Source organism: Polyodon spathula, chromosome 6, assembly GCF_017654505.1.
Source record: "Polyodon spathula isolate WHYD16114869_AA chromosome 6, ASM1765450v1, whole genome shotgun sequence".
In the NCBI taxonomy this organism is placed as follows: Eukaryota; Metazoa; Chordata; class Actinopteri; order Acipenseriformes; family Polyodontidae; genus Polyodon; species Polyodon spathula.
In genome coordinates this window covers 12,732,932-12,759,214 of record NC_054539.1, presented here as the reverse complement: position 1 = coordinate 12,759,214, position 26,283 = coordinate 12,732,932, and the positions used below count along the sequence as shown (strand labels likewise).

At 37.4% G+C, this 26,283-nt stretch overlaps 1 protein-coding gene across 1 annotated transcript in view; it reads right to left on the bottom strand.

The window, feature by feature from the left end:
* The window catches only part of elovl5 (ELOVL fatty acid elongase 5), a 33,895-nt gene extending 10,596 nt beyond the window's left edge, over nt 1-23,299 (bottom strand). Inside the window, exons 1-4 of the mRNA XM_041252132.1 lie at nt 23,165-23,299; nt 22,764-22,799; nt 15,729-15,793; nt 9,454-9,641 (exon numbers count right to left, since the gene is read on the bottom strand). Of these exons, the coding sequence (XP_041108066.1) occupies nt 9,454-9,641; nt 15,729-15,786 (246 nt within the window). The 5' untranslated portion in view covers nt 15,787-15,793; nt 22,764-22,799; nt 23,165-23,299. The remainder of the gene's footprint in view (nt 1-9,453; nt 9,642-15,728; nt 15,794-22,763; nt 22,800-23,164) is intronic.
* Nucleotides 23,300-26,283: the final 2,984 nt, after the last annotated feature.

Here is a 26,283-nt window from a genome sequence, read left to right as displayed (position 1 = left end):
CTACATTTTCATAAAAAATACTGAATTTCTGATAAAAGCAGGCTTTGCAGCATTAATATTTCAGAATGTTATAAATGTTCTGCTTGTGTTGTTTCTCTAACAGTAAAACCCAGATGACATTCATAAGGCATGCAAGTTTTGCGTGTGTGACCTGTTCCAGTGAGGCATTATTAATCCTCGATGAAAGGTCCTAGTTCCCTTAACACACTGCTGACTTGCAAAAAGCTCTCAAGGCACTACTGCTAAGGTCAGCTTTTTAAATGATGATAAATATAGTTCTAACTCTACAAATCAATTCTTGTACAAATTCCAAATACAGACCATTTTTGTGTGTTGATGTGGTAATGTTTTAATGTAGGGTATTTAATGCACCATTATATTAAGAAAATTTTTTTCCCTCTGGCCCCAATAGGGTATAATTTTTTTTGGTATTCGTCCATTGTATATGGCACCCAGCCAGTGATTATCAATTATATTCATTGTGGTATGTTTCAGTCTACAAGATGGCCAAACACTGCTGGGAAATGCATTTTCAAACACATTCTAATTAAGAGGCTGTTATACAGTATATTGATATTTCTAAAACTGTGCTAGGCATTACTAATACATGAACATATCCTTAGTGTTTACTGGGGAATATAATGTTGTTTTTCCTTGCTGCTGTGACTCTTGCACAATCCCAGGCTGATGGACAAATCCATTAGAACAGGATAAAGATATCATAAGAAACATCTACCGAAGCTAATCAAGAGGTGATCAATATGCTCTTTTCCCACATGCTCTATCTGTGGACCTAAATAATGGTGAGCTTGACAAATGGCCCCCTCAAAAACCTAGATATACTGAGCATCAAAAGGAACGTATCACTTATATTTGGATAAAATTCACTAGATTGAAAAATGACAAACTCTGTTTTAGAGCAGGTGCAGTGACTTTTTATTGTGTTGATTAACAACTGGCATCACGAAGATGCTGCAAAATGATCTGTCGTTCTTCGGCAGGTGTTGTGACTCTTGTTCTCCCAGTTCGTGGCCTGTCATTGACAGAGTGTGCCTGGTTATACCGTCTCGCCAGGTTTGAAATTGCTGGCTGTGAGCACCCAAGACGGCGACCCACAGTAAGCTGCTCTAGTCCAGCCTCCAACATGCCGATTGCACAAAGGCGCTGCTCTCTTGACAGATGTGGCTTTTTTTTTTTTTTTTTTTTTTCTGTGATTTTCTTTATTGCTTTTATTCAAGCTTGCATTTCAACAGCTGAAATTATCCAGTGTCCAATCAGCTGTCTCACTAATTAGGTGGTTAAGTGCATATGCTTCAGTCATAGTCACTCAAGCGTGTCATGGTCAAGGGTGAATGATCGAGTGATTAAAAAGAAACCAAAAACATTTCATCAACGTCCATCATATACTTTTTTTAAATAAATGTGTTACAATAGTGATAAGCTTCTTTTGATGCTAGGTATATTTATATAATATGGATACAAGAAGGAAGATAATTGTAAATGTAATAGCGACCAAACAGGGGGACTGGAATTATAGAGAAATCAATGTAATAGAAATATAACTGATCTATGTGCGTGCCAGTGCAGCCAATCTGGATATGAAAATGAATCTGAGTGATTCCAAGGCATTTTAAATGAAGCTTGGTTTTGGAGCATTACCCATTATAATTATACAGTACAATGCATATATGTCTACAGCTTGAAGAGTGTGGGCAGATCCTGACTGTCTATATAGAATATTTATTGAGTTTCCATCATTTTTATGCTTTTAAAAACATGTAGAGTGTGTATTCATATTTTAAAAGGAATGCAGTGACTCATGTTTTACAGAATCAAGTTGTTTCTTGGCTTCACTTGTATATTTAAAGGAATCCTCCCTTTTTACAAGTTTTTTTTAGAACTGCAGTAGTTTGGTAGCTATATCAAAACATGCTGGAATGAATAAGTAAATCCTCTGAACTTTTTGTAAAATGTTATTTCAAAATGTATCAAAGTACACTGTAAAAAAAAAAAAAAAAAATTCAGACTGATAACAAATAATTTATGCATATACTGTATGTTTGTGTCAATTTCTAGAATATATCTTCTTCATTTAGAGCTTTCTATTTTGAACTCTGACAAAATACCAACCCACAAATCAGTGAATGACTAATCAGTAGATTTTGGATTTCAACAGAATGTAGTAACAAACTCAAAATACGAAATTGATTTAAAAGCTTTCAGATTTCTGTGAGTGTGAAAGGGAATGGAACAGACAAGGAAAACATTAAAGACCACATAATCAAACCCTACTGCTTGCTGAGGAGCGTAAGCCAGTAGATACATTGCTTTGGTTTGTCTTTTGCACATTCTAAAGCTTAACAGCTGCACTTTGTACTGTCATATTATTAATAAGGGGCTACATTTACTCACCCACATCTGCTTTTAGTCAGCACTGGATACAGTAACACCATACAGTAGTCTAGTCTTGTGTCTGAATGAGATTCCGATGTAAAGAAGGTTAGTCAGCACCTAGCTATCCCTTTTTCAGTGCTGGTACAACCTCTGCTCTTGTGTGGGTGCTGTCCTGTCACAAAGATCTCAATAAAGCAATGGGGACCCTATTCACAAATCTTTAACTCATGAGTTAATTTAAATCCAAGTTTGCAGTTAATGAAAACTGTCTTAGGGTTTATTAATTTATTCAGATTTTTCAGTGCACTTATTCAACAAAAGAGAAAACTCTTCAAAAAACAGTCCCTTCTGTCTTGTGAACTGATGTCTTCAAGTTTTGTAAATAGAGATGACGGTATAGTTTTCCATCCATTTTTCTTTTCTTCTTTTATTTCTAATAACGAGCTAAGGCATTGGTTTGGTCTGGTTTGAAGTATTTAAATATATTCTAGCCTATCACTGCTGGTGCCATTGCTTAGGAGGACGATTCAGTAATGCTGTTATTTGTAACTGTATTAGGGAAAGAGTCTATTAGGGTTTCTGAAGCAACTGACACGTGTCATTTTAGCGTCTATGTACCAAAGGCCTAATTTTCCAATGCCCCCTTTTAATCTGTGTTGAAAACGCTCCTTATTTTACAGTACTTGTTTTAGGAACATGTCGTATGAAAATGAAATGTCATTTAGGAGGATAATGAAACTATATAATATTCATTTTTGACCTTAATAAATCAAACAAAACATGTCTTATCAGTACAGCATATCACCCTCGTTTTAGCTGACTGCAGGATAGGCACTACAAATAAGTCTATTGTTCTACACATTTGCTAAAAGACTCAGGAATAAAATGAACCAGAAAGTGGGAGCAGAAAGAACTAGTGCTGTAATATAAAGCATGATTCCAATGGATATTGTTTCCAGATACACTGTTTGGTTTTATCCCTCTGAGTCGCATTCAACCCATGCAAAATCAGCATCAAGATCCGACACGTCAAGTTCCAACTTACTACATCTTTTTACATACTAAAAAAATAAATAAACAAATAAATAAAATCCACAAGGCATAACAGCTTTCTTTAATGTCATTTATCTACAGATTGTTTAGTTCTCCAGACTTTATTTTCACCTTGAATCAGGTAAACCCTGTTTATCCTGCCGACATACTGTAGATTCACTCCCTGCGCAACGACAATAAGGGCCTCACCAGAAACAGGAAACTCCCTTTGCTGAGGCATGAGACTTTAAGGGGTGCCAGGTGGGATGCTAATACCTGCTACAGTTCTGTGACAAAATAATGGGTTTCACCCAGTTCAAAATGAATCTGTAAAACAAAGTGGACAGAAAAACAATCAGCTATTTTCCAGAAAGTTGCAATGCCAATGATATTGTGAGAAGATGAAGCTGGTTATTACACTTTAATGTATGCATGTAACCAGGGGTGAAATTCTCAACAGAAAAGTACAGGTACTCCTATGCACAGCGTGTGTTCGATTTCGTCCCTCTCGAGTCAGAGCAGGGGGGGTGAGCTGAGCTGAGCCTAAAAATAATTGGACACGACTAAATTGGGGAGAAAATAATAAAAAATAATAATTGGTGATGACTAAATAAAATTAATAAATAAATAAATAGTGATAACTGTTGTTTAACAGCTGCTCGTAATTAAAACAATATTTCACAGCTGTAAAGAAAAAGTTTCAGCTAAACTTTTATCGTATAATGAATTGCTATAACTGGAATCTTTTATCTCGCAGAATGGTCAATCAACTTCTGAATCCTTAACTAAATTTATGTAGAGTTTAATTTAACTCAAAACTTTACGTAGCTAGCGTGGACAAAAGCATAAGTTTAATTTGTATCTTCATGGGAGTAATATCATTCAAAAACTCAATAATTTAGTTTCATCGTGACATTAAGAAAATAATTATATATTATTCGTTTTCTTTGTAGAGCAGTTCCCAGAATTCACTGATACACATACTTTACTTTTAAATGGATTTTATTTTACATGCCCCAGAAAAAGGCTATATTTTAATATTTTGCCACATTCATGGTTTTGAAGGTTTAAAAGAAAAACAATTGTAATCAGGAGAATAAATGAAACAATTCACAACAGTAAACTTACTTCAGACATCATTCATGCAATGAACAACCACTCTTTACTTTCCAAAGAATTAGCAGTCGCTGTCTGGGGAGGGTACCAACAGCACATTATTTTGGCAATGCTATTGATCAATCGTGTAAATCCATATACAGATGAGACTGACCTATTGGTTTAATCATGATTAAATAACTGATCCTTGTGATCTTGCTGTCAATAACAAAATACATCATCCATTGGCATTGGTTCATTTTGAGAATATTTCAATGATTGTTTAGTTTCTGTGACGACCCTGTTTTCTAATTCTAACAGAATGCTTGTGGACTGAGTGGATGCAATGCATGTGCGTTCAATGAAAAGCAGATCAAATAAGTCCCGGTACCTAGTACTGGCATTAAAATAGGTCTGGTTCTCAGTACCAGTGAGTACCGTGTGTGTAACGTTTATTTTCTACTGTACTGTACGGTTACTCATTTGTACTTTAATCTCAGTCTGACTACTGGCATTACGTCCAGTAATCCAAGTGTTAATTTCTGTTTAATGAATCACACTATTTCACTTGAAATGGTGAAACTGAGTCTATGATTATGTGAAAAAAAAGACACGGTCTGTGTTTAAACAAAACATAATCAAATGAACCTTTAAACTATGAAGCACTTTGGAAGCTAAGTATGAACTGTTACTGTAAATCCATACAGAACATTGTTCTTTAAGAAACATATCATGACTTCCTTATATGATCTGTTTTACCACAGTTGTTTGGTATTAACAAAATCAGGTCTGGAACAGAGATCCTGAATAGAAATATTATGTCACTGAGATAGAATGTTGTACAGCTCCAAGGGTATACACAAATACAATGCTAACTTCTGAAATGTCCCTAGCTCCTGCCAATATACTTAAAAAGTAGAGCAGTCCATTTCTCCATGACAACCACATAAATGATTTCCCAAAACAATGGTAACTGAAAGGGGGTGGCCGTGAGATATTCGGCCCTACAGCAGGGCACTGAATAAATCACTGGCTTGGAAGCATGAAGAAAATCTCCTTGGTATTCAAATAAAATAGCCTTCTGTTGTAAAATGGGACACGCTCTCCAGGGAACACCTGCAGCTCCTTTCTGCAGCAAGATTAATTCTCAAATATCCTTAACGTAACTGTGGACTCTGTCCTCATGCTTCAATTTACTGAATTATTCTTTTGCTCCCAAAAACCCCAACATGAAGTCACTATGTTTGGAGCTAAGAGTCCTGAATATTATTGCAATGGAAACTTTACTGATTATAACTGCCCCTACCTCAAAGTACATTACCCTTCGAGAACGACTAAAAAAACACACCATTACACTGTCATAACATTTGCCCATTCTTCACTGACAACTGGCTCAAGTCATGGCTTGACATATGAGGTGAAGTGTCCAGTGGCCCATGTTCCAGTCTTGGATAAACACCTGACAATCAAGCACCTACTATCAACCCCTATGAAACTGCATCAAATCTGCTGTATTCAACACTGAGACTGAAACGGTTCTTTAACAAGAAGTCACAGTCTTTATATCACAGACTACATGTAAGAGATTTGCATGAGAGAGGTCTCTGTCACATAAGTGACTGCCCATTCACATAACAAGTTATATGAGTGCACAACTAGCAGGTATTTTCCTACACTTGACAAGCCATTGCCAAAAAGGCTTTTAATATGTTTTGCACTCTTACCAGAGTTAAAAGGTATCAAGATACAGCAAGATAAACTGAACCCAGAACATAGTCAGGTAAGACAATACTGTATATTGCAAGAGAGGTACTCAACATTCAGTTGAAATTTAAAACTTTAAAGCTTATATTATATTATTATTACTTTTTTTAAATTTTTATAAGCAGAGTATATTTTAATAATGCAGGATTTCAGTACATTATTACTAAGCAAGAAGTTATTTAGAATAAATAAAAAAAAACACTACATTGATACATATATTTTTATATATTTCATTGAAAAAAGTTTCATAAACTACAAGCTTTATTTAATTAATAAAAATGGGATTCATTTGTCATGCCCTCTTGCTCTGACTAGCCTCAGCATTTAATTTTAACTATAAGACTGCTATCCTTCTAAAAAGATTACACCAGTGAGCAATTATTAAATGCCAACACTGATAAATCATCATTATGCATCCCAACTGTTGGTGTTTTATTCCTTTTAAAACCTACTGTATTAATAGCAGCACAGTAATTCAATTTTAATCCGACAGCAGGCACCACAAGTGCTGCATCTGATACATTAAACTTCAGTTCTGTACTTACCGTGTAAGCCACTTACATTGAAACACTTCCTGTTGGCTTCAATTGCCTAACTGAGTTTCAACTGCCTTAACACTGTTCCAGTGCTTCTCTGGTAAACTATTAGATCTTTCTATTATTCTCGAGTACTTGTCCCAGTGGCGTATACAATAGCAATAAATGCCTGCAAAAGTTAGTCAGTATATAATTATATGGCCTGGAGATTTGTAAAGCTGCACAGTCATCTCATAAAAAGAAAGGCTCTGTTGAATTAGAGTTACAGGCTGTTGTGAAGGAGCATGTGGAAACACTGTATTTGGTTTTGAAATTGTTGCTTCCTCGCTATGCTGCCCTATGTCATCTGTCTAACTCTCTAGTAGATAGCGACAGGAACAAGAGATGAATTCAGAGAGGGTCTGTCTTATATCAGCCTAAAAACCTGTCAAAAAATGTTTTACAAATAACCTACTGATTTATACCCTGGTTTTAGTCTACTATTCAGTATTTTTCCAGTACTATTTTCTAGGAAATACACAATATTTGTATAATGCTTTTACTTTGCCTCTGACATTGTAATAAGCAGCCCTACACTGAATCCTAGGATACAGCAGGTATGTTTAGATGTCAGAGGATCAAATAACATTCAAATGTCACGATTGGTCACATGCGACTGTATCTTTACATTTAAACTGTATCTTTACATTTTTGCATCCCTGTACTAACCACTACTTTCTTTAATCTGAGGTTGCAATCTGTGTCACCTGATCTGGTAGCTTTAAGGAAAAATTGTCCGTGAGTGACCTACTCACCCTGTGAAATAAAACCCACATTGATTTAAATGCATCGTGTGTAACATATGTAAAATTTTACAAATTATTTTAATAAAACACCCAAAATGGTTGAACTTGTATTGGCATTACAATAATGTAAAATATAATGTACTAAAGCACGTTGTTAACAAAGCAACAAAGCACAAAAGTCTAAGACAGTTTGTCGTTATTATATATTAAAGGTTTAACCGCATAACCATGAAATGTACATTTGCTTTCAAGAAAATAAGTCGTGGAGTGCAGGATGCGCCCTGTAGCCTGGAGATCGCTGGTTCGAGTCCAGATCATGCCATTGCAGATCGTGCCCGAGAGACCCTAGGGGGCAGCGCACAATTGGCCGAGCGCTGCCTGGGTGGGGAGGGTTCAGGTTGGCAGGGTAATCCTCAGTTCACTGCGCACCAGCGACTCCTGTGGCCGACAGGGTGCCTGTGGGTCTGCTGTAGAAGCCACTTAGATCTGTGTTGTCCTCTGGCACTATGGGTCTGGTGGCTTCGCAGTAGACCTACAGCACGAAAAGGACGCCTTGGCAGGACACATTTCGGAAGACACATGTGTCTGCCGCCATTTCCCGAGTCGGCGTGGGAGTTGCACAGACGTGGAGGAGGGCAGAGATATATCTGTGCTGGTTTTGCCAATATGGTAAGAAATACCTGTTTGCCTTCAATGAACTGGATCCTCTGTTCGAAAAATGAGAAGATCAAGATAAAAGGCGTTCACCTCTGTCTCGACAACATTTGCAGTTGTGTGTGTACTTTCCCCAGCCCGCAGCAAAATAATTCATCACTACTGTTCCATATCCCAGTACAGTGTCTTTTGTTGGATGCTGTCAGGTTATCTTCTGCCTGTTGCACAACTGCAGTTGTTGATTCATTTGCTTTATTGGAATCGCCCTCTTTCACTAGAAATACATCCACACCGGAATCTAGAAAACAATAGCCACCCGAGACTGCATATGCATACGCAAGTTTAATGGGTGGGTACCTGGCCTTGCAACGTGTACGTGCGTCTGGGAGGAGATGTAGGATTCGGATTTGGGCCACTGAATCCTAAATACCTGCTCAAAAAGTAGTTATTCAGGCCGAATTCGAAAACGAATCCTGGATACACCCCAAGTTACACCCTTCCCCTTAGGCTAAAAAATAGCATGGTTTTCCTATAGATTAACAAGTTTTGGCACCCTCTCAAGAATGCATGTAGTATTGTGCATATCAGTACTCTACAGAATACATAGGCTTGAATATAGAGATTAGTCAGCCGCGTCAGACTTTTGCACCTCACCTGCCACTCAGTTGTTGTTTATTAATATTGTTACAGGATTGTATTTAGTTCAATGCATTTTTCTGCCATACTACCTTACTTACTGTAATTTAAAAAGAGTATCAGATTTACAGTGAATCAATATAGGCATCTGTGTACAGCAATGGGCAAAAAACTTCACTAAAATACCATAACTTAACACAAACCAACTGTTCCCCCTGCTTTTACTAATAAATGATTTCCGTAAAAAAAAAAAAAAAAAAATGAAACACAGCAATATTATAAAAAGCTGGCTTGTGACATATCTAACATTGCCGTAATGAACAGCTGGGAGTAACACAGCTGCTATGATTTGCCTCTCAAAGCAGCTGAATCCTAAAACACCTTTTCATGCAGCCTTCATTTAAAAAAAAAAAAAAAATAGAATGATTTTGAACAACAGAATGCCAGGTAGGCCCTGAAAGGGTTAATACAGGTTCGACTGTAGCGTGCAGTTCTGAAATGCCAATAAGTCACAATTTCCAAATACACACAGAAGGTACAGTGAGGAGCCTGCCTACCTCATAGAACATGTAAAAGGACAGCAGGGTTAATCCGATGTTATAGATCACAAGCACACCCCTGCAAGAAAACGGCTCCTTATTTTTCATGTATTTTGGTCCTATCCAGACAACGGAGAGGTACAGAAGTGTAAGGACAACGGTAGGGGGAAAGTTGTCAAGAAGAAACCACCCTCTAACCCTGGTATCTGAAAGACAGAAAAATAAATGCAATCAAAGTATATTATATAGAGGAGAACATTTCACAAAAAACAGGGCAAATGTAGAAAATGGTACGTCGTGTTAGAAAAGAGCAAGCAAAAGTGATTAAGGAAGCAATTTTTAAAAAGAAATAAAGAACAGTCTATTATTGAATAATCTGAAATGCATTTGACATGAACCAAATGTAACATGGTTACACATTTCCATCTCTTCAGAAATCACAATGATCTTGTCTTCGTGTTCAACCATTCACTCTAAATATTGCAGCTAAGCAACAAGTCAATCATGTGCACAACATGTGTTACTGGCACTCCTAGAGCTGTTATTAAACAGAATTGACAAATGCAAATTTCTCAGTTAACATATCTGCATATGAAACGTGCTAATTAACCACAATAGTACAGGCCACTGTTAAAAGGCCTGTCTGTACATTAAATCATTATATTGTAGCCCTTTTATATATTTCCATACAATAATATAGGCATAGGAATTCATAAAACTGCATAGAATGGGGTTATAAACAGAGAACACTGTTATATTTATATTTTCATTTACATGAACATATGTTTGGTACAGTAGGCATTTGTATGTATAGGCTTGTTTTAGCTAAGGCAGACAGATTTATTTAGCCACCAGCTACTGTAAATCACAAACTGATATTCAATCCCAATCACTGTGAACAAGAGCTGGACATCCCTGAAGGGAGTTGTTGCATTTGGCTGTGTCTAATCGGCTTGAATATCTTCAAACTAACAAGCATGACTGCTACTTAGAACATATGGTAATATAAACCTCAGCCTATTTCTGATATTCCCAGAAACCCTTGATGCAATTATTAACTTGTAATTCGCTGCAGCCCATCTATGATTGTATACATTTAAACAATGAAAACAACTGTTTGATGAAAGCGAGTTTTTGAAACTTGCTGGTTAAATATAGATCATAGTTAGGCTAACAAATAGAATGATAATGTATATATTTGAAAATTACACAATTAATACACAATTAATACAGAATGAATACTTTACATAATAGATAAAGCACTGTTACTATTACTAGGTTATTCATTATTGTCTGCAGAAGTGTAGGCTAACTGATGAACTCCATGTTAGGACAAAGACTGCAGTACTTGAAGTGTTCGCGCTTGCACCAATGGCCCCTTGAAATAAAAAATGTCCCTCTGAATTTCTCTTGACACACCCATGTGTCCCCCTCCCCAGAAGCAATACCAGTAAGAAGTATTATAAATCACATATGAGAAAACTATTGATTGCGAACAACCAATCAGCTTCCAGATCTAGCAGGCTTCTATTTTGCATAGATGCCCGCTGGAACGTTGAAGTGCTTAACTGTGAATTACATTTTAAAATCAATCCGCGCATAAATACTGTCTTTTTCCTTTAACATTCTAATCTACAAATAATCTGATGACATAAAAAGCTACTTAAACATTGACACTTTCTGATGCTGGTCTAAAGACAAGCAAAATCATGTCTGTGACAGGACACTGTAAGGAAGGCTCAATTCGCAGCTACTGGACAGCAAATCAACAGGGAAGACATGATTGGTCCACACTTCTGTCATCGGCTGGATCCAAACAACACCCTCCCTCAAATCCAGCCAGTCAAACTCCCAACCCTGTTTCAGTTCTTTCCGCACCAGCCAATCCACTCCCTGCCTGCTTGAATGACGCCCCGCCTCCAACAACAAGTTTCGAGTCAGACACAATACTACACGGTCTATTCAGCAATTGTCCAGGTAAATTATAATAAGACCCTGTGGCAAGAAATGGCGCTGCGGTGACATCAGACCAGAAGAAAGCACACACAGGTCAGGTAGCTGCAGTTTACAAAAGACACGGCGTGCACCGTTTATTAAGTAACAAAAATAACACTGTGCTCACAGAGCAAAATAAATATTCAAACAACAACAAATCACTAACACAAAATAAATTACACACACAGGTCAGGCTGGGCAGACTGCTGTCACTGATCCTGTATTATTTTATATTTCAGATTTCTCTCCTCGCTAGCTCTCGTTCCACCTCTAACACCCCACACGGAGTGCAGAGAGCTGCAGGTATTTATACAGGTGACCATCTCCTGATTAGCAACAAATTAATCACTTAATTAATTCGGGAGATGGCCACCTTCTGCACAAAGTTTTAAATCGAAACAGACGGAAACAACAATACCCATTTTCCAAAACAAAACACACGGCGTTCGCCGACATTTATATAAATAATAAATAAATCATAAAACAGAAATAACACAGGGGCGGAGGGGGAGACACCGTTCTAAAAATAAACAAACAAAATACATTTTAAGCAGGGCCTTCCTACCGCCCTGCTACAGATCCCAATAAATAAACATGTCAGCTATAATAAGACTTTTAATAATAATAATAACGTTTTCCCATAAAGCACTGCAAATCGTATACAATGAATGAATAATGAGCAGGCTATCCTCAAAGCACTGCAAACCGAATACAATGAACAAGAACCAGTAGGCTATCCTCAAAGCACTGCAAACGGTATACAATGAACGAGAACGAGCAGGCAGTGTTGCCAACTCCACAAAGCAAGAAGTCGCTATAGAAACCACACAAAGTCGCTAGGTGTGGCTATTTAGACATTCACCTGAAATGTTGATAGACAATTTACCACTCCTCTTGTAATCGCTTAACCAGAGTAAACACCATTATAAACAATATTAAATGTATTAATGATGGTTGATCATTTTTAAATGTCTTATTTATATTTGTCTGGATTATCTACCTATACAGAGCTAGTCTGATGTAATTGATTTTATTGTAACATTATACATCATTTATCACTGATTTAGTACATTATGTTTGTTTAAATAATTGATGTTGTTCGCTTTTGCTAACAAGGGAACAGCAGTTGTAGTGGTTATTTGCATTATGATTAGAAGGTCACTCGTGATCTCTTTGGTTCACAGCCGCAACCAGCTCCGCAGCAACTTTTCAAAGCTGCGCTGGGCTGCACAGGATCTGCACAGATTTCTGCAGGTGGAGTTGAGTGACATCACACAGCAGCCCTCAAAAGAACATGCATCTCTGCGATTCTGTGAAGAACGCCACCACTGTACTAGTTCAGGACGAGAGAAGCGTGGTGTTTTGAGCTGCGTGTGACTTATGTTGTGATGATATAATCTGGCGAATTCTTTCTCTGTTGTTGGCATTGAAAGTCGTTAGATTTGTCGCTAGTCGCTTTGGCAATGTCTTTGTCTCTAAGGTAACCCAAAAGTTGCTAGATCTAGCGACAAAATTGCTAAGTTGGCAACACTGCGAGCAGGCAATCCTCAAAGCACAGCAAACCGTATACTTCATGGCAAAGGAGAATATTCCATCTCTGAAGTATAGCAGCTTTTTGAATTTTATGATATTTCAAGGAGTGGAAAACTTAGAGAAACTTAGTGCTGGGGAAATGCTACATAACAATTACACACAGTCTCCAAGGAAATGCGAGAAGCAATTGCAGAGGTCAAAATTTAATGAAAAATGACAGATCACAGAAGCTTTGCCTCTATATGTATTATATTTATGCTTAAAAATACTGTGAAATTCATCTGCTGTAAACTTATCTGTTCGCTAGACCAAATATATCTATCTGATGTTTGGAGATATGGAGTGACAGAGTAAGTGAATGGGAGAAATGTGTGCAGCATGTAGTTTAAACGTTACTATACTTACAACAAAGTGCTAAATTTGTGAAATGAAAACCGCATCATTGATTAAAAAAAAAAAAAAAAGTAGCCTATGGTTTTTAAACACTTTTACTTTGATATGTCCTACAAAAAAGTGCATGATTGTGTAGCAATCCCGACTCCCGCAGGCAGGCGCCTCACACAGGGCAATCCACACACAGGCAGAGGGCGGGCGCGAACCCGGGACCTCTCAAACTGAAGCATAGTGCCGATACAGCTGTACAAAAGAGACGGCTCCTTTGCAAGGAGCGTATATCGGGCTTATGTCTTTGTATGTGATTACGTCACCTACCAGCCCTGCTGCTGCCTTCCCCCGTGCACGCTACACTCTCCCCTGCCAGCCTCAAATATGCCTCGCTCTTGCTCACCAGGCTACAGTCCGACGAGTGCGTGCCAGGGTACCTGCATCCCACTACTACACCAATGTAGCAATCTCGGTTCCCGCAGGCAGGCGCATCACACAGGGCAAGGCAATCCACACACAGACGGAGGACGGGCGTGAACCTGGGACCTCTCGCACTGAAGCATAGCGCCGATACCGCTGTACAAAAGAACCGACTCATTTGCAAGGAGCGTATATCGGGCTTATGTCTTTGTGTGTGATTACACTGAAGTTGGCTGCGATGGCATTGGTTTTACCGATGCATACAGCAGATGTGGAGAGGGGCTTCAGGGCTCAAATGTGTTGAAAATAGCCCTCAGAAACAGACAGAATACCCTCCTTGACATACGTAAGGCCCTGGAAAATCGCTGAAAATTTTCTTTAAAATTCACGGCAATGTCACAGGTAAAACGTCATATTTCGCAGAATGTGCACAGAACTACTTTATTAATTATGTGTACAAATTATTTATTTATTTATTTATTTATTTAAAACATCAAATCTAGAGATAAATGCACTGGCATCATCAAAATCAACTTAAGTTATTCAAGCACTTTACAATAGCTTGTGAAATACTGTTGTAATTAACAGCTTGTAGGTAAAGTTTATCTGCAAGGACAGCTTTCAGTTCTAGTATGTCAGATGCATGTTCACCATTTAGGTCTTGCAAAGCAAATACAATGTGTAACCCATACTGATCTTGGGCATCAGTCGACTCGTCAGTGTGTGACCGCTGACAAGCACCCAGACTGTTTTACCAATTCCATAATCTCCTGCTCATGACACTCGGAAACTTTAGGTAAGTATTCATGTCTCAGCTGGGCTGATGAAGAAATCCCTCCAACATCTGCTACACAGTCTCAAGAATTTTCGTAACTTTTGGTTGTCCTATTTTTCAAGAGGGATATTTGTGCAAACAAACGCCTGTCAGGTCAGCATTTAATGTGTTTCGTGCTTCGCGTTTTTCAGTGGACTTTTGGCACATGGAAGTCACCGTTTTTTGTTTCTTTGCAAAGCAAACCAGTCGCAGTACTGCTCTGGATTTTCACCTTTCTCTTTCAGTGAATACTTGAATCTAAATGCCTGTCAACAGTCAATTCTCAGTAATGGTCTACAGTAACGTTACAGGACGTACGCTCACCTCCATCACTGTGTAAACTCCTGCTGGACACTGCTTTACGTGATCTGCTGCATACACATTGTTAGCCTTTTTAGAGACATACTCTATTGGCATGTTTAAAACAAACAAAAATTAGAAACGGTAGCAGGTTCTGAATCATCAAATATTGACCCCCTCACTGAAGAAAATGTCCCCCTAAAATTTCTGGAGGGGAGCCACACTGACCCTCATTCTGTAAGCCCTGAAACAAACACTAGTATTACTGTATTTAACAGTACCATCCTAGGACCAGACATGGATTTAGATGAGAAACAGGGAATTTCATTATTAAGCCCTGAATTATATGTGAAGCATGAGCAGCAGCTGATGAGAAACATTCCTAAAGTAACATCTCAATGGTGCTTTGTTAACAGTAGCAAGGCAGCCAAGTGAAGAATGGCATCCACTACCTCCAACTGTAATTAGCCACACAAGACCCTTTCAGTATCCCCCCCCCCCCAATTACATTATTACACACTTGTGACAAGATTGTGAAATGAAAATAACTATCCTCAAGAGAAAGTGTTTTTCCAGTGCTATACAACATACGGTGATTAAATGTGCCCTGAATTTAAAGCATGTACTGACTACTTTTACTACTATATAGGTCTGTGTTTGGGAGTTTTATATTATTATTTACATTAATTACATCATTTAAAACAAATTATGTTGATCACTAAACCACAAATCAGTTCACTACAGTAATGAAATACCTGGATAAGCACCTGACAACATTTAATGCAATACAAGAACAGGTGCAACTTCCACCTATCACGAGAGCTTTAGAATCAGTTTCCAAACTCACCTCTTGGACCCATCCAAGAATCTATATAAGCATTGGTTGCTTGGTTTAAGGCCTCCATTTTATACCTATAAAAACAAAAAAAATAGACATTAGTTACAGCAAACACTCGTCTTACAGTTTTTATCATGCAGCCTTGTCTTGGTTGGGATGGGCATCATTGTCTATTTACACAAAGTATAGTGACAATTACAATTTCTTCAAGGCAGTCTGTGATGGGATACACCCTGGCCCTGTGTGCATTGTATTATTTGTTGTATTATTATTTAAAATGTATGGTTTAGTGTGTTAAATGTTTCATTGTTATAATTGTTTGGCAGCCTGGATGGGGTTAAAATGCCCCATCCAGCCAAATTTGTGAGAATGTGTGGTCAGCAGTGAGTGCTTATTGATAAACTGGCTGTTGAGCACGTGTATGATAAAACCAGTGCCGAATGTGGTCGAGGGATAAACTAGGTAATTGATAGCCAGTTAATCCCATTACCATAATACAAAAACAAGCAGCTCTGGGACTCCGGGCTCTAGATCACATTGTATTCACCCCCAGGTAACAGTGTCTTTGAGTTAAGTTGTGCACAGACAAGTAAGACAAGCAATTCCTTCAATTCAATTCCCTCTCCTCATCAATTCCTTCAATTCAATTCCCTCTCCACATCAACTCCTTCAATTCAATTCCCTCTCCGCATCAATTCCTTCAATTCAATTCCCTCTCCGCATCAATTCCTTCAATTCAATTCCCTCTCCACATCAACTCCTTCAATTCAATTCCCTCTCCTCGTCAATTCCTTCAATTCAATTCCCTCTCCACATCAATTCCTTCAATTCAATTCCCTCTCCGCATCAATTCCTTCAATTCAATTCCCTCTCTGCATCAATTCCTTCAATTCAATTCCCTCTCCACATCAGTTCCTTCAATTCAATTCCCTCTCCTCGTCAATTCCTTCAATTCAATTCCCTCTCTGCATCAATTCCTTTTCACCCATGTATACATTCAGTTCCCTTACAATTTTGTCATTCCAAATCCAATTCTACCTCTAGTCCAAGAAATTACATAACTTTGTATTAAAAGATAAGGGACACTCACACAACATATACATTTTTTTAATTGCCACTTTTAACAGCAATAATGATAATTTACATTTATTACAGTACAATGTGCATGTGCACATCCAAGAAATACAAAAGAAAATAAACTATAGGCAAACAATGTTGTACTGTAGTATGCATTGCCTCAAAAAGAAAGTATCAAGTTATGCATACAGCGATAAAGATTATCATCACTTATTAAATCTGTTACACCGGATCATCATAAGCACTTCAAATTTTGCATCACTTAGGTTGCACTGCTCAGGCCTGAAAACTTTGCCTGCCACACTAAAGAGTCTTTCTACAGGTGCAGATGAAGCAGGTATAGCTAGATGCTTGCAGGCTAGTTGGGTTAAACAGGGCAACTCCATCTGTTTTCCTTTCCAAAAAACCAGAGGATCAGAATCTCCTGGCAGAAAGGGTTGGCTCAGGTAGTTTGATATTTCAGAAGAAGCATCTGTGGTGGAGATACTGCTGCCGATTTCAGGGGAGCAGTTGGTCATATATGAAAAGAGTCTGATGAGTGTCTTTGGTGGAGGGGATGTATCCATGTCAGCAGCTCTTGGTAGCAGGGAGGTGACCTTGACAGTCAGCAGTTCCGCCATGCTGTGCACTTCTTCATCCTTGCACCAGTCCAATTTGAAATGAGGATCCAGACTTGCAGCCATCTTGAAACAATACATCTCCTCAAACTTGGTTACCACGTATGGTTGCATGGTTACCACCATCTTGTTACAGGTTTCACTGATGTGTGCTATCACATGACATAAACCTCGGACATATCCGATGACATAGCTGGCAGTGATTATCTGGTCTCCCTGGACCTTCTCAGTGACCTCTTCAAAGGGCTCCAGTATTTCACAAAGTTCCCCAATAATTTTCACTTCGTATGGTGTGAGCTTGCATGGGGCATGAAGCTCGGATAGGACCTCTGCAGGAACTTTCAAAATTGACCTCAGCATCTTCATCTGGCTATTCCACCTTGTGGCATTTGAAATGTGCAGTTTGTAGTGTCCCTCCAGTAACTCTGTTGCTTTGGTGGATTTATGACAATTTAATACTATTCTGGACACCTTTGCCATCACCTGTCTTAAAGGGCCAGCCTTCTCCAGAGCATCACGAACAGCCAGCTGTTGAGTGTGAGCGAAACAGGGGCAATGCTTGGGTGGAAAATAAACCAGTTTGTTGCTCACACTCACCACTTCAATATCAACAGGCTCATCTTGGTCTTCGTCCAAATGGTAGTTTTTTGGGACAAAAACAAATTATCCCAGAGGCATCAGTGAAGAGAATGTCATATCTGGCCATATGGTTTTAAAGATAAAGTAAAATGGAAGAAAAATAGGTATCATTAATACTATGCATCTATAGTTCATTGCAGTGTGTCAGTGAAAGGGTTACTTTATACTAGTCACCATCTGGCATGGAACTTTAATCAATTAATATAGCAGTGTGTCAATGGTAAGGACGCTGCTGTAAAAAGCATATTGTTTAAAATCAATACTTAACTTCCCAATGTATGCAGTGCTTGCACAGATCATGTTTTACACCTCACGCAGACAGTTAAGATCCGCTTACTGCTCAATGCAAAGCTGTTTCCTGCTTCACTGGGTCACGGACGATAATTATGATTATCGATAATAATTTTTCAACACAATAAAATTATTGCTGCAAAAAATATATATATATCGGGATTTTGGATATTAGCGATTATTGTTCCAACCCTAAATGTTAGGTTAGAGGTCAATGTCATTGTCACTGTGTATTTAGCATGGAGGGTTTATAGAACCCTGCAAATATAAAGTCACTAACTCAAACTGTTTCTAAAATGTCATGAAAGGGTTATTTTTTGTATGATGCCCAAGGTCAAACTTGACTGAGAGATTCACAGCATATAGCTGTGTACACTGTACAAAGGTAATTTCTCAAAGCGTCTGGTCTTTAGATTTTGGAAAGCAAAAAATCGAATTTGTCAACTTTAGGTCACAGGTAAAAGTGAAGGACTAACTCTCACTGTCAAATTCAGCAGTGTGGTCACCAAAGCATTATTGAGGTGGGGGATGGGGAATTTGTCTTTAAATAATTCCATACTATTATAAACACACAAAACAGTGCTGTAGTTTGACTATACTGAATACATAATGTTTCATCTCAAGAGTTGCCACCTTGCATTAGTAACAACAAAGACAGTTTAACAATCCTAGAGTGATGTAGTTAAATCAACCAGTTGTTATTTTTGGCTCAAAGATGTTATTTAAAACATACTTTCTAATTTAGTCACATGACACAATACTAGCCAGAATAGATCTGTTTTTATGTGTTTGTGCAAGAAACCTAATATTTATTAATCAGAAAAAATTGTAAATCTGCTTCAATACAATAGTACCAGTAAGTGCAAAACCCTATTTATGGTCGGTTATATATAACTTATTCATGAAGAAGGCACTTACTTTCAACGTCAAAATATATAACCTAATTTTACTGTTCTGTTATAAAACATTTTATCTCACATAATTGAGTGCACTGGTTATGATCTGTGAAAAAAGCGAAGTCAGTGAAAACCAGTTTGTCAGATTTGTCAGAACTTTAGATTTCAATATTTATACAACGATTAGCAGGAGCAGAAATTTTTGTGCAGGACCAAATGTCAAGGATAACACTACTCTTCATGCAGCTTACATTTGCAATGTTACTTCACAAATATCTCGAAAAGACAATGCAATACACAGATTTCCGTGGCAGTGAATCCTAATGTTGTGTTTGCATTCATATATATATATATATATATATATATATATATATATATATAGATAGATAGATAGATAGATAGATAGATAGATAGATAGATAGATAGATATATTCCGGAGTAGTCCTGCTTTTAAGTTTTAGAGCTCAGAGGGTCACACGGTTGAGAATGGAATCCAGGGATTTACTGGCGAACCATTCAATTCACATGGGGCATGACACAAATAATTGTAATTTCTTCCCAGCTGGTCTGCTATTTCAGCTGTGCACCAGGCACAATCAGGAGGTTGTTGTGTAGAAGCTAGCAACCAGTTAGATAACAAGGTTGTTAAGCGTGCTGTCTGTAAGTTAACCGTCAAAATACTTTTTACATAAAAAAATGTGAAATTGTGTTACCATGGAGCAAGTAAAATCCCATAATAAAGTAGAAGTGAGTTTATAGCAGAGATCACTAAAGCTAATTTCAACTAAAATTCAAACATTATACAGCTGAGGATCTAAACTGAGCTGCATTCTCTGCCATTTCAAAATACCTCTGACTAAAGATACAGCTTTGACCTACCCATTGAAACAGCTACATTTCTAAGCACTGTTTTTGTGCTATGATGACAGGAGAACATTTGGCTAATTCAAATGTCTTAATACAATTCTCACTTTGGCACCAGCATCCCTGAATCCCCCCATCCCTGGAGTTTTTGTGTGTAGTATTTTTTTTTACATTTCCACACAATTTGCAATTCTGTTTTAAATCCTCTGTCTCTTAACTGTAATACAGCTTTAAATACCACAAAAAAAGCCTGCATTTCTAATTGTAATCTTGTTTTAAATCTTGCAAGTGGAATCTCCAATATAAATGTAGGAATGTGCTGCAACTCAGTAGTGGGTTTAAAGCATTCAGAAAGAATGAAATGATAGTTACAAGTCAGGAAGGAGGGGGGCATTGCCCAGCTGCACAGAAAGGATTTTTCTTTGTGTCCTGTTTTTAGGAAGGTGTGGTCAATGTGAATTAAGTAACCATCTCCACTGTTTTTCTGGTGTTTTCCGGTTTTTATTAGCTATACACCAATTTCATTTTTTTTGTGTGTGTGTGGGGGGGGGGGGGGGGGGGGGGGGGGGGGGATATCGGTTTTTATTGGTTAAAACCGAAAATCAGAAGCCCTAAATATACTATGTAATTAAAAATAGTTATATTGCTCATGTAGGCTACACTTTTCAACTGGTGTATAATTATATTAGATTATTAATAAATTACAGATACATTATGAATCCCAGGACATTATGAGCATTACTGTTTGATTTACAGCATGTCGTATATTACAACTACCAACTCTCCACATATGTTTGAAGATCTTGTTAAAACTGTACTTTTCCTAGCATGCATCAGCTTCTGTATTATTAACCCATTAGGTGCCTAATTAATTTATTTGAAGAAAAAAAATCGTAACATAAGCTGTATTTACGTAATTTCATACATTACATTAAGACTTAACACACACACACACACACACATACATACATACATATATATATATATATATATATATATATATATATATATATATATATATATATATATATATATATATATATATATATATATATATATATATATATATATATATATCATCCTTGCGTAATGCATTAGATTATTTATGCCGCTTTCGTCGCAGTGCAAAAGCGTTCCTTTCGTCCCCGCACCAATTTTGACTAAAAGTCCATAAGCCGCCCTTCCGAGCACAAAGGCCGCGCTTTACCAACAAATGTTATGTATCAGGACCACAAAAGATAACTCTAGCACAGTATATTAACTTTGTTAAAAAAAAAAAAAAAAAAATGCTTCACACTTTTTAAGTACATTTCACTTTTGCCCAAAATCAATATTGACAATTATGAAAAATGTTATTCTCTGAGCAGTCTCGTACTGTGACACACCATTCGGGACAGTAAAAGAGACTTTTGAAGCTATAGCAAAGACTATGTTAATATCTTTGGTTATGTTCTTTATTAATTTGTAAAATAAACATTTTTATAAAGTTTTTTCAGGAATACAGTGAGCCACACACCATACAGATGGGGATGCATGATTGACTTGCTTTGTCACTGTAGATATACTGTTATGTATATTGTTAATATTTTGTTTAATGTTATGTATTCCCAAAGTTACCAATGCTACCCAAATGTTACATATTTGTATTTGTGCGCATGTCAGAATACGGGACTGTGCACAGAAAACATCAAAACATTTTTCTTCGAGACCTTGGGCAAAATTTGAATGCATTTTTTTAACATTGAGAAATATGACACTGCTCTATTGCCTCAACAGAAATAGGTACATGTGACACAGCTTCATTGTCTCAATACTAACATTTCTTCCGAGTTGTACATATCCCATACTCCTTTGCGCCGCAACCTGACTCCTTGCGCGCCGAAAAACGACCAATCACTTGCAGAGAATTTGACAGACTGGTCTGAAACGGCACCTCAGGGAATCCCTGATTAGACAGGTTAAAAACGGAATAAGGGCCAGATATATTTCATGTGGTATTCAGTTCAGGCAGTTATCAGGTTCACAAAATCTGTAAATATAGACAGTTAAAATCAAATGATTGTTTTCAGATTTGATCAATCTGCATGTCTATGCGTTGCATTCAGAATCGTCTGTCTGGAACTGCAATTACGACTACTGTAAACATGTGCATGCTTGTCAAGGTGTTCTGCAGCGAGACTGAAATTAGCCCGATCACTCCCTTTCATTTCCGTCAAGAAACAATGGCAGTATTAAACAATTTCAACATCTTTTGTACAACTATCAGACGAATGAATGACAAGCCTCACAAGACAAACAGATCAGTAACTTAGCATGCTATAATCTTTTTCAACATTTATCATACGTCGACAGTGCTACCGGTTACTTACATTGCACACAACATTATTTTATCGATATGGTTAACTCTTTTGAAGTAATCGACTTTTAAAACGAGCATGCAGGATATAACAAAACAAACACACAAGCTTTCCTATTCAAAAACAGACTGCTTCCCACCGGTGCTGTGGAAGAAGGCGTTGACTGTATTCACTGCCATTACCGGCTGTACAGTTACAGTATATTATGTCTATAACATAAACGTATTAAAAGTAGGCTTAAATAAAAGCGTAGCTATTATTTAAAAACGTAAATGAGAATAATTTCCACAGGAAATATCTTACCTCTGTTCCCTCTGTAAAACCGTGGATTCTCAGCTTCTACAGAAAAGAAGAAAATAGACTTGTTGCCTGTGGAAACAGAAACACAGAACTCCCTGGCTCAGAGCCGAGGGCGTCAGTGCTTCTGATGGTGCCCAGAGAGAGAGAGAGAGAGCTGTGCATAACACGGACATGTGATTCTCTCTTTACAGTATTCCGACACTACGTCACCTGTGGTACAATCAATGTTAGAGCAAAGCGAAAGATAAAGGCATTACATGATTGAAAGCAAAGTGCATGTAGTCATTATTTGCAATGTTGCGATTAGCTTATCCACGCTGAGAGAAAAAATATCCCTCCAATATGAAATAAAAAAATTAAAAAAAAAACCAAAACATCACCCTGCTGCTAACGGCTAGACTCACCAGAATGTTTTGTGTTACTTCAACTTAATATTATTTAGTTTAAAAACAAAACAAAAAAAAGCTGACTGTAAACTACTCAACTTTGCATGAAACACCAACTAAACACGTAATGTCTTTTTATAATTGCATTGCTAAATTGGCTTTTTTTTTTTTTTAAAGGAGACTAGCACATGGGTAGTGAAACTGTGTTTGTTGTACATATGCACTCATTCAGTTGTTGGTACAGCAAATTTCACAGACTGACATTGCCCACGATTAACCTCACCCCTAGAAGATGTTCAACGAAAAATGATCGTTACGGTTTAATAGGCTGATAAAGGAACTGTTCCGCTATGTCACCCCATTCATCTGTCGTCAGCGACGGCCAATCAGGACTTTGCATCGATGTGACAGGCGGAGACAGAGCCCTCGCGCCGTGTTACAGGCAGATAATGAAATCCCTTTAAGGGCAACATGGGGAAGTTTAAAAAAAAAAAAAAAAAAAGTAAGGGTTTTCTTAAAGTGAGATAAGGAGGTAGTACAGTAAAATGTAAAAAACAAAAAACAAACAAACAAAAATAAAACATTTAAAACTGCATCTAGTTTTATATAGTTTTACATAATAATTGTTATGGTATGGAACAATAGCAGAGAGGTATGTATTTCCTGTAAAATCAAAATCAGTACACATCAAAGTACTGATGACTGTACTGAGATTTCCATGGTCTCCCAATCTGGTGAGCAGTTGCTACTAAGAAATGTCACACCAGTAATAAAACCAGATATTTTTAAAGAATATATTAGCATTGTGAATGACCTTGTCAGCAACCACTCTTTGTATTCTATGGCATGCATTGATTTTGTTTGACCAGCAGACAATGTAACAGGTTTTACTATCATGTTTCTGTGGAGGTTGTGCACTGCTGACTGAACTGGTGTCATCTGTCCAACTAGAAATAATAATCTTTATTTTTATATTGCACCTTTCATAGTGGAGCACCATCACAAAGCGCTTTACAAGATAGGAGACTAGGGTGTGTGAACTATGCATCAGCTGCAGAGTCACTCACAACAACATCTCACCTGAAAGACAGAGCACAAGGAGGTTAAGTGACTTGCTCAGGGTCACACAGAGTGTGGGATTTGAACCAGGTACCTGCTGGTTACAAGCCTGCTTCTTTAACCACTGGCCACACAGCCTCATATAATCTTGTATCTTGTATTATATGATAATTCACATTCAATTCAACTCCGTATAATATATATATATATATATATATATATATATATATATATATATATATATATATATATATATATATATATATATATATATGAATAATGGTCATAAAATTAGCTCTGAGAAGCGAAGTCTATAATCCCGATTATACACGCAATCAGATATTGTGGCTATGGCTGCAGCTTTCCAAATTAAGTACTGTACCCTACATTAGCATTACATGAGGATACCTGGGATTAGACAGAGGACAAAATGAAGGATGGTGAAACAGTGACCTATATATCCACAGAAAAAAAGCCTGAACCATTTGAGACACTGCCACTCTAGTCTATTGGGATCTGAACAGATAGATGCAATGCCCTGCACATTCAATCAGATGCTGAATAATTCAATGAGAACACTTTCCTCTTCTCATCTTTTGTCTGTCCTTCCTGTCAGATCCCAACTATAGGTATTTCAATATAAATATATTTATTTTACCAGATTACAAATGTGATGTTTAAGCATGTCTTGGCAAAATAACAACAGTTAATATAAATGTTACACAGTTTCTAACATCCATGAAAAAAGACATGCAGTAATCCTGCACACCTTTGTTTTAAGGAGCAATCCCCATTAAAATTATCAAACCGCAGTGTTTAAGATACTGTTACTGACGGTATTGTACAGCCTAAGAGAGACTACACATGAGATCACAGGTGTGAAAGACATTTCTAATAGAGCTTAGATATTTCCAGCAATCTGACTTTCCAATCCTATATTAAAAGAGAACAGACAATGGTTTGGGTCTCATTTAGTTATAATCAGGATCATCACAATTCCATATCCATGCACGGCAAATCAATAAAAGTGCAATAATACTCTTGAAGAGAACCTGAGGCGAGGGCTGCATCATTACAAAGCACACAATGTTGCTTAAATATTGCCACAGTAGGTCAGCGGGAATCTGCATAGCAATGTTTACATAACAGCATACACAGTATTTGTGGGTGGTTTCTTGTAGGAGGAGGGAAGCTTGGCACATCTTAGAATATGTGTTTAACATTTTTAACCAGTTCGATTCATCATAAAGACCAGTCATGAATGCATCTAGCAGCATTGTCATAAATACAAACAGATCAAAATGATGGCAGCTTTCTTCTGCTGATATAACATCAAAAGGGCTAAACCTTTGTTCAGTCCCAAAGGCGGTGCTGATAGTTTTTAAATTGTTTTGAATAGTAGTTTTGCAGGAGTTAATAAAAATAACACTGTAATACTGTAGTTGGGTGTACAGTATATGAAGTCTTTGCACATTAACTGAAGATTAAAGAGATTAAAAAAAATCTTCAAGAAAGTATACAATAGATAACTGAATACTGTGCACCAATGTAGTAGAACAATTAATAAGAAACAATGCCTAATAAATTCAATTTGTGGTGGCAAATGGTTCTATGGAACGAGCTGTAAAGCACTGTTGTGAAACAAAAGGAACTTTGGGAGGATGATGAAGAAAAGTTGGTGGAGGCAAGCAAAAATTGCAGTTTTTGCTCTTTGACATGTCTTTAGGATGTATTTACTATCATTGATCATGTGTATCAAGTTGACTGTGGATGCACTACAGCATGTACGCTTTACTGAACTTTGTAAACCTTTCTCTTGTTAATATATATGAAAGGCATGTTAGATAGTTACGCTTAGCCTTTGCTAGTTAAAGGCTATGCTTTTGAATACAGGTTACATCCCATATTTTAAACCTGTCTCTTTAAGATCCTCTGCTGGTTGGGTATTCACAAGCAAGTGACAGAACTTTTGATGGCTAGAACTTCACCATGGCTGAGCTTCCATGGCTACTACCAGAAGACCTGCCTCTTATCCCTTAACTAAACAACACAGAGATTTTTGAGGGTGAATTGAGCAA